Consider the following 13,704-nt stretch of genomic DNA (forward strand, 5'->3'; position numbering starts at 1 on the left):
ATGTGGTCACCAGTGGCCCAACTTTATTTAACCACACGCTAAAATAGCAGATTTTCATAAGCTACACGATGTTGCTCTATCAAATGAAGTATTATACACTTTGGTATTACAGTTTTCTGTTAAAAGCTTTCCTGTTTGGGTGTTCGGAACAGGCAAAAAACTTCCATAACATGGGGTGGACGTTAATTGAACCCTTCCTCTACTCTTAACCGTAGGTGGGTTTCCAGTGACACGGTGGGTGTTAAAAGGTTTTTTTTCTCTCCTCAGATCAAATATTCTGAAGCAAAGAAAAGGACAAAAGTGTAACTGTCAAACACTTACACTCTGCACTGTGTAAGTGCAAAGACCATTTGAGTAGTTCCACTTGCCTCTGGAAAGGCTTAAAGGCTCTCAGTCATGCTCATTTTACTATGTTAGATTTTTTTGAAGCCCTGCGGTAAATTCCCTGCCCTCATTTTTCACACAAGAACACTTTTCTCTGATTTCTGAAACTCACCACCTTGTTGTGCATTCATAGCACATCAATGCCATTTTATCTGAATATCAATCAGGCTTTAGGAAGAATCACAGTACTATCACAGCTGCAATTAGAGTGGTAAATGATATTACTATTGCACTTGATAAAAAACAACACTGTGCATCCCTTTTTATTGATTTGTCAAAAGCATTTGGACTCAGTGCATTAAATCTGACGGTCTATGTTCTGACTTTGTTACAGTGCACAGCGGAGTGCCACAGGGTTCTGTATTAGGTCCCCTTCTATTTATCATTTACGTAGTCTACATGTGCCAGATGCAAACTTGCACTTCTATGCTGATGATACAGTTATTTACAGCTGTGGTTCAACTCTTGTCCAAGCCATCGACTCCTTGCAGAAAGCCTTTTCTGCTGTCCAGCACTCATTACATCAGCTTAAACTTGTTCTCAACGCAGACAAAACAAAGCTCATGTTGTTTTCTAAATCAAGGAGACGAGCCCAAACAATCCCATCAGTAACCACTCTTGAAGGTAATAAAATAGAGTTGGTTCACACCTATAAATATCTGGGAATCTTAATTGATGACTCGCTTACCTTCAAACCACATGTAGAGAATCTTGTGAAAAACCTGAAGTTAAAACTGAGATTTTATTTTCAAAATAAGTTGTGTTTCTCTTTTAATACAAAGAAGCGGCTTGTTGCTGCAACATTCTTGCCTGTGCTGGATTATGGTGATATTCTATATATGAATGCTTCTGCTCAATGTCTTCGAATGGTTGATTCTGTGTATCATGCTTCTCTGAGGTTCATCACTAACTGTAAATTTCAGACTCACCACTGTGAGTTATACTCTCAGGTAGGATGGCCTGCTTTGGTAAGTCGGAGGAACTCTCATTTATACAGTTTTATATATAAGGCGATACTTGGGTTGCTGCCTTCTTATATATGTTCCCTGCTTGTAATGAAACATGCTGGTCGGTATTCTCTTCGTCCGCATGGTTACTTGTTGCTTTCTGTTCCATTTGCCCGAACTGAACTTGGTAAAAGAGCTTTTGTCCATTTAGCACCCTTGGCCTGGAACAAACTGCAGAAGGAATGGAAAATGACTGAATTCATTTCATTAAGTGATTTTAAATCTAAACTACGAATCCTTGAGGCCAAGTCCATAACATGCAACTGTTTCAATTAGATTGATTGTCATTTTAACTGACTTTTTATTTTATTTGAATTTTATTGAATTTTATTTTTATTTTATTTGTATTCTTTCACTTATTGTTGCATGTGTGTTGTTGCTGCCTGTGTTTGAGTAATTTCTGTAACTGTGAGACATCTGCTGCTGCCTATCTTGGCCAGGTCTCCCTTGAAAAAGAGGTTTTTAATCTCAATGGGATCTTCCTGGTTAAATAAAGGTTAATAAATAAATAAATAAAATAGTCCAAAGGGATGCACACAAATCAGACAGCTCAGGCCTGCATATTGCCTTTTGCAACATCCTCAAAAATCCATCTCTGCTATTGGCAGGGCATCGATTCCCTGTGAATGGATGGTGAGTCCAGACAGGGACAGGAGATGATGTGGTGTGAGACGGTTACAATGCACGCGCACGCACGCACGCACACACGCACACAAACGGGTTGATAAGTGTCTGCTAGCCATGTGGGCCCTGCCCATTGCAGCACCATTAATCCAGTACAATATGTCTGCCTAATGCTGTGTGCCATGAAGAAAGGCAGCACTTATCATCTTTAACGTCTCTGGTAGAACATGGCTGGGGAGGATCGGTCACAAAAAAAGCAGAGAGGGTAATTTAAAGGGCCATTTCATCCATATTACCAAAGAACAATATTGAGGGTGAACAGTGAAGTGCAGGAAAATCACGTGTATAGTTTAACCAGAGTAATACAGAATATTTCAGGTCGATACTACAATTGATGTCTGTGATTTAAAAAAAAAAGATTTGGCGTGTTCAAAACAAATAGGATTATACAATATTCATATTAACCCCTTTAATGTGTGTTGTTTTAAGGGGATATTTGCTCTCTGGCACACAAGCTGTGCCGTCACAACACTGTTTCCTCATTACCTTAAAATAAGCTTGTGCTGCAATTTATTGTTACATGGGTTTAGTTTATTCTCGCTGTTGACGTCGCTCTCCATGACTTCAGTTATGGAAAGGTGAGACTGGTATGCTCTCACGTAGAAATGATTTTTGGTGAGATTCAGGTGAGAAAAATATAGGTGCATTCATTATGAAACAACTTGTGCAGACTTCTTTTAAAGACAGAAATTTTCCGTAATGCTAAACTTCAGACAGGAGTCTCACCAAACAGCTAGGCAGTTCTTGAGGATTTCAGAACAGGTAAAGAGGCAACCAACACTCCAAAAGGCTCATCGAGCCTGACCTCCTTCAGGCATTTCTCAGAACATTCAGAACGTGCAGAGTTTGACTGTTAAGTCACTGGTGCAGGTTAGCAGTGCAAACTGGCTTCTTTTCTGCTTGTCATGAACCTCCAGCCCTATTGCCATGGAGCAGTGGTGTATTTTTCTTGGCAGTGGCACCTATCACTTAGGAGACGACTGCAGTCAGTTGTGCTGATGTCAGAGTTTGGATGGAGTCCATGCCAATCCCAGCCAGGCTGATGGGGCAGAGATGTACAGGCTTGTAGGACTGTGTATTTGTACCGGCACTCACTTCCACAGTGGAATCACTGTCAGTATCTTCTCTCTGTAAGTGCTCTCTGGTTTGTTTTTGCCCATCTTGCTTTCAGCTTTGTGTTAATATTTAAAATGCCTGTTTTTAAATGTGGTATTAAAAGAAGTGTGTATCTGTATATCTGTAGATATGAAACATTCAGCCAGTTTGTTAACACGGTCTATGCGGACAAGCAATTGAAAAGTAATGTAAGTAGTGTAAGGGATTACTTCTTTTTTTTAAAGGTAATATGTAAATAAAAGTCAGACACTGATGCCAACATAAAAACCCATGATGCTGAAATAAACCAAAAAAATTTTTTTCCTGTATTTTGGGGACTATTTCTTTTAACCACGACCGCTCCATATTCTGATTCTTATTGTGAGTATTGTTTTTAGAGCTAGCCGAGGTTATGAACGGGTTACATCTCAGTATATAGACACAGCCTTTGTGGTCAGTTATGCTGGACAACGTGAAACAAGACTGTTTCAGTGACACAAACTCTAAACTCTAAACTCACGGTGACTCTATGACACAGACAACAACAAGAACATAATGACTGGAGGTTTCTGACAGAAAATGAGCTGAGGGGCTCTACCAGCTCTTAAATAAACAGACAGAGAAATACGACCTCCAAGAAGTTGGGAAGCTGCGCAAAATGTAAATAAAAGCAGAATTGAGTGGTATGCAAATTTCACAGTATGACACAGAAAACACATTAAGGCCGTTTAAAATGAGACATTTTACTATTTCCTGAAAAATATGAGCTCATTGTAAATTTAATGGCAGCAACATGTCTCAAAAACTTTGGGATGGGGCCAAAAAAGGCCGGAGAAGGAAGTGGGGCCGAAAAGAAACAGCTGGAGAAACATTTTGAAATTAATTAGGTTAATCGGCAACTGTTCGATTAAATGATGGGCTCTTAAAGGAGCATCTTATAGAACCAGTTTCCCTGTAGTAAAGATGGACAGCTGCAACAGACTGCAAATGTAGACATTTTTGGGATAACATTCCTTAACGTAAAAATCTTTGATTATGTCTTCAAAATATCATCCAAGGATTCAGAGAATGTGGAGAAATCTCTGTGCGCAAAGGAAAAGGCTGAAAATCAATATTGGATCCGTGTGATCTTCAGGCCCAGACATGATTCTGTCACGGAAATCACTGCATGAACACCTCCAGAAATCACGGCAGTCCCGACCTTTCATCATCTGACAACATTTTGAGCATCATGAAACCAAAGATATGACAAAAAAGACCAAGGACAACATTGCTGTCCCTAAACTCCAGCAGGAGATCTTCTCAGGTCCCCGATGTTTACAGATGATTGTTAAAAGAAGAGGGGATGCTACACAGTGGTACGTGGTCCTGTCACTGTTACTGTCATCAAATTCAAAATTAGCCAATATTTTTAATCAAAAATTTAGTATTTTCTGAGTTTAATAGAAAATAAAGTGGAGATGGAAATGAATCAAATGAGTTTCTTTAAGCCTGGTTTATTGGCAAAGTGCATTAAACTGTGAGTGCAGGGATCATCTAACGAGGATAGCTTCTTGTAACTAACCATGAAAACTTCAGGATCAGGACCTTGGAGAGTGCTGCAGGATACATTTTCCCACCGTCTCTGAAGGTTATAGCGAGCTAAGTGGATTGTTTATCGGGTTTAATAACCCCATGAGCAACAATATAACAGTAAATGCAAACAAATAAAAACAAATATAGCTTTAGACAGTTTAGGAAGTCTAAAATCATCATCTGATATGACACTGTTAAATGGCTTGATTATGGTTCAAAGCTCGGAGAAATGAGATGATTTGCTCTCAGGAAACAGTGAAGGTGGCTCTGAATGAGCAGCACTGCACTGTTATCACGCCAGATGGGTCCTTATCAACAGAAGACTCTTTTCAAACCCAGTGAGTTTATATTCAGCAGCTTTTTCAGAGCACGTGACACAAATATGTTGGGAGGAAGCGTTTCTCTACACAGGAGTGTTGTTTGGCAATACTTCAATGAGCCTTTACACTTTAATCTGTCGCCTTTAGATATTTTTCCTTGTGGTAAAATTATCACATCTCCAGGCACAATCTGTCCATTTTATTCCCTCATGGCTGTAAAATAGAAAGCAGCCAGCTGTTGTAGTAGTCTGTGGCCATTTGTATAGCCTTTGTGCTACTAAGTGCTCATCCTTCAGTTATTAGGCACAGAGACCTGCAGGGTCAGATAGAAATGAATGTCCAGCCTTGTCCCACTCGCCCCCTGTTGCCTGACACTAAACCATACCCGATGTCTCCCAGAGCATTTAAATACTCATGACTCAGTCCACACTGAGCTTCCCCGCAGCTGGACTGGTGCGCACAGTAAACGCAAACACATCCTGGAGGGGTGAGAGATGTATGAAGAGATGCAAAGTGTAAAAATCTCATGTTCCCGCGTGGGCTGCTAAATTCTTTATTGCTGTTTAATAAGTCATGGAATATGTCATCCGTGACAGTGCGCTTAATTGGAAACATATTAATACGTTCCAATTACCCGAAGTTCCCGCTGAGACCCGAAAGGGCCCGATCCAAACAAGTTCATCACAGGTAAAATAACTCAGTTTCATTTGCTAAATTAAGAAATGTGCTTCCCCGGAGGGAGGTTGGTGATAAAATCAGCAACAGGAGAGAGGAGAAAAAAAACAAGCTGCAGCAGCTTCCTCTAAAAATGTGGCTGTGAGGAGAAATAAAAGAGCAGCAGAACAAAATGACTGTATCACTGACTGCTTTAATTATAGGCTGCCATATGCTGGCAAATAACAAATATGGAGAAAGACAGTCGCAACATTATCCTTCCATCTCTCAGTCTGGATCTCTCAGCTCCTCCCCCATGCGCGCGCGGCTTCATTTGATCAAATCCTTCAACTTGGACCACTTAGGCTCAGCCGCACTTTTTACAACACTGCATTTGGGCAACGCCACAACTTGCAGCAGTTCCTCTTCCAGAGCCGAGCACCAGTTTACACCCCGAAAATCAAGGGAGGACAGTCGAGGGGGAAAGGACATCCAGCACCCACGGCATCCTGCGCACCGCCCGCGATGAACGGGGAGGTCATATTTTGCCCAAAGTGGCACCGCGCGTTTTGGTTTCTGCTTTTCGCGGTGCCCTGCTTCCTTCACGCCGGCGAGGCTGAGATAACTTGCCGCTCATGCCAGCCTGGAAGTAAGTGGCTCGGACAGGAATTACTGCTGAAATTTCACACGAGCGAGTCCGCAACAGGGTTCAGGGGACAAGTTTTTGGGAACAGTGAGCGGAGATTCGGGGCCGCGAGTGCGGAAACTCCGCGGCTCAGTTGCGCAGCTGGGTCCGCTGAATGCGCTCGAGCTCGGGTGGAATACCCGGAGACGAGCCTCAAACGGAATACACGAGATCTGCGCGCAAAAGGCGAACTCGGCCAGAGCGAGTTTACGCAGATGAAAGTTTCCAACGTGTCGGCGAGTGGCCAGAAGAAGAACGGCCGTGTCGAAGGTGTGAGGAGGCGCGCCAGGAGGAACAGCCACGGGGACAAAGTCGGATCCTCCCGTTCGGCCCAGAATCAGGACCGGGGAGAGGCCACGGGCACGGTGGCTGGGCGCAGAGTGGCGCGCTCTGAATTGCGCTGGAGCGGAGAGGAGCGGAGAGCCGCCGGTCCGAGGCAGGAGGAGCTAAAACTTAACAGTTCGACGTTCGCTTTGACCGGAGATTCGTCTCACAACCAGGCTATGGTGCACTGGTCCGGGCAGAACAGCAGCGTAAGTGATTCACTGTGTCAGCTTAAAGCATCACTGGTCATATGCACGAAATCACAGCAGAGACAAGTGTGCGCGTAGGCTGGTCGCCATCAGGTGGGCACACCGGCCTCAGGACAACCAACGGAGTCTCTGCTGCTTAAAGTGTGTGTGTGTGTGTGTGTGTGTGTGTGTGTGTGAGGGAGAGAGAGAGAGAGAGAGAGAGTACAGATCCCCACTTCTTAATTAAACTGTCAGGTCCACATAGCGCTTTGGGGACTAAGTAAAGCGCTATACAAATACAGGCCATTCACATATGTAATAATCTACACATTTCCACACATTTCATGGTTTAAATGAAGGATCTGAAATTTATAGAACACAAGTCAGGAGTCCTAGCCCATCATTTCCACAGGAATCTTTTAACTCATGGTATTTGAATCTCATATCAGGCCTAAATGTGCACGTGGTTTTGGTCTGGTGGGCAAAGAATGACCCCTTGAAGAAGGTACAGAGACGGGTTGGGGTGGGAGTCCAGGGGCTTTATCTCAGGAACTTCTGCAGTCTGAGCAACTCAACTGATGTCGGGATAAAGCTGTTCGTTTTGAGCATCTGTGGCCAGAGGGCAGGATTTTTAGGTAGTGCAGCAGGTTGTGGGAGAGGTGAAGCAACTTGAGCCTCCCTCTTTTCTCTACTGCTGACAGGTTTCCTGAGACACGCCAGTAAAAGGAACTGCAAAGTCGACAGTTGCATTTGCTCGTGGGCCCTTTCTTTTAATGGCAGGACTGAGGAGATTAGGTTTGACGGTGTTGCAGGTCACGGCTGGAGTTCCTCATGAGGCAGGAGGAAGAAACTGCAAGTGCACCTGTAACAGGCTGCTTAATTATTGCTTCACTTCTCCAAGTTTAATATGAGGATGGAGCATATTTACAGAGCACATGACCAGCAAAGCTTCTGTGTCAAGTCTCAAATAAGGTGTCAGATGTTTCAGGGCATCCAGAGTAAAAAGTGTGTTTGTGGTTAGACCCCATTCCAAGATCTAAATTAAATACATATTTTTTAAAGTGTCTCAATCAGAATATTGTATTTTTTCCTGTCTCCTCTTTGCCTCACACGAGACAACAATTGCAAAAACAAAAATGACATATTTTCATAGCATAGGGCTAGGACACCTCGCAGGTTTTGAGGGTTAGCAGTGGGGCTGAGTTTAGCTGGACAGTGTTAGAGACTATTTATTTTGTGTGATAAAAAAAACAACAAATGATTGCATAGAAAAAGTGGAATTCCTTAAATGCAGTTCTTTTAGGATTTGCACTAAAGTGTTGGTATTGGCCTGCTTTTCTTGCATGGGCAAAATATTTACAGATAGTGGTATTAATACCTCAAAGTTTACATACTTTTTTATAATTATTATGAACATCTCTCTGTTTTTTAACCGTAACATCAATTTAAAGTGAAATCAGTTACCAGAAAAAGAGAGAAACCTCCTCTAGACCAGAAAAAAAGGTTATTGATCAAAATGATTTCAGGTGTTGATGTCAGCTCAGAATTTCACAGCTGCAACTGTAACATTTTTAGGGTTGCATTTTTTTAATTATTCATGAGAAAGCGTTATAATGTCTCTTGATTCCAAAATATTCCTTTTCACACTAATGCGAGGGAAACCAAAACACTCACATAGTTACAAGAGTTAGGAGTTCGCCTTGTAATCGGAAGGTTGCCGGTTCGAGCCCCGGCTTGGACAGTCTCGGTCGTTGTGTCCTTGGGCAAGACACTTCACCCGTTGCCTACTGGGGGTGGTCAGAGGGCCCGGTGGCGCCAGTGTCCGGCAGCCTCGCCTCTGTCAGTGCGCCCCAGGGTGGCTGTGGCTACAATGTAGCTGCCATCGCCAGTGTGTGAATGTGTGTGTGAATGGGTGGATGACTGGATATGTAAAGCGCTTTGGGGTCCTTAGGGACTAGAAAAGCGCTATATAAATACAGGCCATTTACCATTTACTGGATTTTTGATGTTTTTTCTGGAATAATGACTGAAGACATATTTTTAAAAAGGTTATTATTTTTTATGACATCCTAATGGAAACATTGGCTTATAATTTCTGCACTGCTTTTGGTATTGAAACTTTGGTCGAGACACACTTTGGCTTTTCTTTTGTTGTGTCACCAGGATGAAGAGTGTGTCTTAATTTTGTGGGTGTTTCCACATCGTGGCCGTTGTCCAGGTGATGACGATGTCAAACGTGTCCTTTGCCTCGGTTCAGCTCTTAGAGCAGGTTCACACTCGTCGCACTCGTGGAATTTTAAGCCATTCACTTAACGGCGACTGAATGTAATTGGACTAGAATTAGCGTTCGGGTCCAGCTGATGATGCTGGATCCCAACACTCAGAGTATCTGGAGAATGTGGTGTGAGTCTACTCGGACATGAGCTGGCAGTGGATGTGTCATTCCTTGCCGTGTCGTCCACATTTTATCGGAAGCTGCCTTTTATGCAGCATTTTTGCTCCCTCTGTAGAGGGAACAAGCAGCGGGTGTAGGAGGAGGAAAAGAGCTCAACACTTTGTCTCGGCTCGAATCTACGCACGAATCAAAACCTATACAAATCATGCTTTATCTTAGCGTAAACGCTTTTTAAAAAAAAAAATTGCTTGAAACTTTAATTAACATCACGAGATGCGAAGAGAGACTTTGGGAAGCTTAATGAAAAAAATCACTAGAGCACAGTTCAAATATATTCATCTGCTGTGAGCACTGATATCTCAACAAGGCTGCTTGTTCTTCTTCAGAGTCAAAACATAATTAGCCTCGACTGGAAGGCAATAAAACATAGAAAGTATTTTCCCCTCTCTCAATTCCAAATGTCCAAGTCCAACTGCTCCACACTGCACAGCTCGGTGTTACACCCACACCACTTAGGCCTGTCTGCAACCAAACCAATTACAGTCAAACACGTATCACCGGCTCCCATGGCCTGCACTTGGACTGAAATCCCATCCTGTGCCTCGGGTGTTTCTGTGGGCTTGACAAACTAGTGTAGCTCATGACACAAAATGACCGTACAGTGGAGACGAGGGAGGAAAAAATCTTGAGAATGTCAGAAACGGTTTGGATTTTTTCCTCCTGTTTTTCATTTCTGCTGCTCTGCTTCCATCAACTTGCGTTCACCCTCAAAAACCAAACAGTCATTACTATTTAGCAGCCCTATTTGGTTTTGTGATATGAATAGACTTGTGTGACTGTGAAACAATTTGCCCCTATTCTTTCAGCCGATGCAGACGACGAACTCGAGAACATCCTGCATTAAATATGTCGAGTTGTTGCTATAAGCAGGAACAGATGTGCTTGGTCTTTACAATCGGAGCCACTTTATAAATAAACAGATGAGTCAACGGCATGCCACGGAGCCAAAGTGAAAGGGATACAGATAAGGGCTCTGATGCTCTTAATATTTAACCTTTAAGGCATTTTGGCTCATCCCTCAGATGTCCCAGATTACTGAAAGCTTGTATGTCAGGCTGGATTGGAGGTTGTAATTATGACTCATGAAACATTGGCCACAGGAGTCACGTTAGCCTCAAACAACAAACAAAGGAAAACACGCTTGCACGCATACCCCCGGCATCAAAACGAAAGTAATAAAAAGGCAGTCTGGACACGTGTATTCTACGTTACGCCCATGATTTGTACTTTTATCATACACTTATGTCCAGCTTCAATAAAAATCCAGGACTCAAGTTTTTTGGTCACATGCCCAAAGTTTAACTTCTAAAACTTCTCCCTCTCCCAGAGAATGGCCCCAGTGTTTATCGAGGGCATGATTTGTCATTCTGTTGGACTTTTCTCTTTTTTTGTGCTTGTCAATCCTTTTCTTTGTGTCTGTCTCTTTTACTTCCTTGCACTCTCCAGAAAGACATTTGACAGCACAGAGAGCTGCTGTGAACTTGCTGTGTTGAGCTGTGTAGGTGGACAGCACCGCACTGTAGTAATGGCATGGCAAGATCTAAAGACGGTGTCACTGAGAATCCGTCAATACTCATATGTGTCATTCACAAGTAGTGCAATCAAACAGGCGAAGGAGGCTGTGAATTAAAAGTCTTTCTCATTCATTTCCAGTAAAATGTAAAAAATGTAACTGCCATACTGTAAGTGTTGATTCAATTTGAGCTAAGTGCTAACAGTAGAGGACAGGACAAACATTTTTTTCCCCACTGCTCCGTCAGCATTCGATCATTTCAACACAACAAATTTGGCTGTCGGATTAGCTTTAAGTTTGTATAACGAACGAGAACAAAAAAATTTAGGATTACCATCTTACAGTTTAACAGCTGCTATGATCTACGTCTCCAAACCGACCAATATGCAGGATCAAATTAAACTGGCACTTGTGAGAATTAAAAAAATAAACCTAAAGCAGATGAAGGTTAAATATGCAAAACAAAATATCTGTGAGGAATGAAGGAAATCTAGTTTTGTAACTCCAAACTTTGACCTGAGCTCCTCCGATTTGGGTCTTTTCTTTATAACTTTAAAAACACGCCCGTTTCATTTCAACTTGATTACTTTCTGACTCTTCATTGTCTTGCCGTCTGCTACAGGATTTATTTTTAATGTTGTAGTGTTTGCTTTTAGTTCACTAAATGGATTAGTGAAGACTTGCGTCTTGAGCTTTGATGTATTCTCTTCCTCTTGGGAACTGTGAGCAGATGCATTTGGTTGTTTTAAGGTCTACGTAGAGCTCAGAGTGGATTCAGCCAAAACTTTTGAACAGTTTATACCTCCCCATGTGATTTTATAGACTTGGCATATCGTGTACTTAAAATGCATTCTGTGGTGTTGAATGACAAGTATAAAGGTTATTATTGTGGTTATTAAGGTTACGGTTATAGGGTTAGTGGGTCATTTATAGCATACGATGATCAAAAAACCACAAAACAGCTCAGCAGTAGTGTAGTGGTAAAACCTGCCACATTTAATGATACCAGGCTTCCAGTCTGCAGGCTGTATCATCACTGACAAGTCTGTGGTCCTACCCATGAAACAGCCAAGCTTAATTGATGGAAGTTATCCCCTTAAAAGAGAAGAACTGAGAACTGGTTGTTGTCGAGAACCATTGCCAGTAGTCCAATGTCTTGGAATTATTCGTCTGTCTGCCCTTTGAGCTGCTTATCGGTCGTTGTACTGGCACAACAATCAGCTGATTTCAGTTCATATGTTGGAGGAGGAAAATAGCAGCGCAGTCTGCAGCGTGGACATAACTTTGCTTTTGGTTTTCATCATCTTTGTGTTCTGCTAAGAGAAAGATCATATGTGTTCTTACAAGGATAGAGATTTATGTTGGTGTGTGGAGCCGTAGCCTGTAGGTTTACATTGTTAAATGGTAATTATGTAATCACCAGACACTGTGTTTCAGATCATTTTACAGTGTAACATGAAAGTAATGTAACGAGTAGTATAAGGAACTACTTTCTCCTTGGAGTAATTAGTATTTGTGTATTATGTGTAATAATTAGTTTTTTGAGTAACAACCACGACACTGATCACATCACAGTGGGCAAAAATCTCCCACATTCACACACATCTACCCACAGAGCATACAGTTAATTTCCATTAATATAAAGTCTTTGATATGATGCTTAAAGATGATGGAGACTCAAAGGGAAGCTGATGAGAACCGAGTGAGAATCAATAATGAATCAAATGATAAGTGATAATATAATATTGATTATGTAACTGAAATCGCTACATTCTTATCAATCCCCCGTTGTCTCCTTTTGTAGCCCTGCACCACTTTCAGCTCTACTCAGTTTTTCACCTGTTTTCCTTAATATTTTTGAGTGTTTCATTATTTGTACATTTACTTTATTTATTTTGTGGAATATTTGTAGATTAGATCACAGAGTTGAAAAGAACGATTTAAATCACAAGAGTGGTCTTTATAATAAAAGCTCATTTGAGGCACCATAAGGGCCAGTGAAATGGTTAAGTGCTACAGTGTTTCTGCATCACTGTTCAAACTGCCAACTGTTTTCAACTGACATCTACAAGTAATACAGATAGAGAGCGGCAGATCTAACTGATCAAATACTGACTGTGTTCTTGGTACTGGCAGGAGCAGCATTGAAATTCTATGAAAAAAGGTTACAGGTAAAGAGCAGAGTCACTTTGGGACTGGTGGCATATTGCTCGGATGGATGTAAGACATGCACCGCCACAGCATTATTTACATTATGAAATGTCAGGCATTAAGTACCTTGGTCTGTCACTCAGAGGGAGGCTGACATATTGCCTGTCAGCCTCAGACGTTTGCTTTTGAGCTTGCAGAGACATAGGACAAGCCCTGTGGGAACGTACCTAATAAAAGCAAACAGAAGCAGGTAAATTATGAAATGAAACCCCGTAGAGACGACGCAGCGTGCCGTTTTTTTTCCTCTCATACAAACAGAAAAGTAACGCATCATAAGATTTTGTCACCAATTAATGAGGAGTCGATCATGTGACACTCTTTGAAGAGTTGTGAGAAGCTCACTCACATATGCTGTCTCAGCTGACAGTCTCACACCATCTCCAGAGGTGTTGAGAGAATCTATTTGTGCATGCGTTCCCATAGCCGTAGCAACACCCAGTTTACCGCAGACCCCAGATCTGTTTTACCAAAGTCACGTCTCTGCCGGTTCTCTTGACACCACCGAGCCTTTGCCGTTTGCTCATTTTCAGACATTTGAGGACTGTCGACACCGCGTGGAGTTGTGAGACGAGCAGTAGATGGAAAACATTCACAACCGGCTCATCAGAC

General features: G+C 42.1%; 1 protein-coding gene across 3 annotated transcripts in view; it reads left to right on the forward strand.

The window, feature by feature from the left end:
- Nucleotides 1–6,123: 6,123 nt before the first annotated feature.
- Nucleotides 6,124–13,704, forward strand: part of sorcs1 (sortilin-related VPS10 domain containing receptor 1) — a 212,772-nt gene continuing 205,191 nt past the window's right edge. For all 3 annotated transcript variants that reach the window (XM_085356482.1, XM_085356480.1, XM_085356483.1), the window contains exon 1: nt 6,124–6,937. In XM_085356482.1, the coding sequence (XP_085212608.1) occupies nt 6,245–6,937 (693 nt within the window). In that variant the 5' untranslated portion in view covers nt 6,124–6,244. The remainder of the gene's footprint in view (nt 6,938–13,704) is intronic.

The sequence above is a fragment of the Diplotaxodon limnothrissa genome, linkage group LG6, assembly GCF_057381915.1.
Source record: "Diplotaxodon limnothrissa isolate DT_005_m linkage group LG6, D_limnothrissa_male_GT1.1, whole genome shotgun sequence".
Lineage (NCBI taxonomy): Eukaryota > Metazoa > Chordata > Actinopteri > Cichliformes > Cichlidae > Diplotaxodon > Diplotaxodon limnothrissa.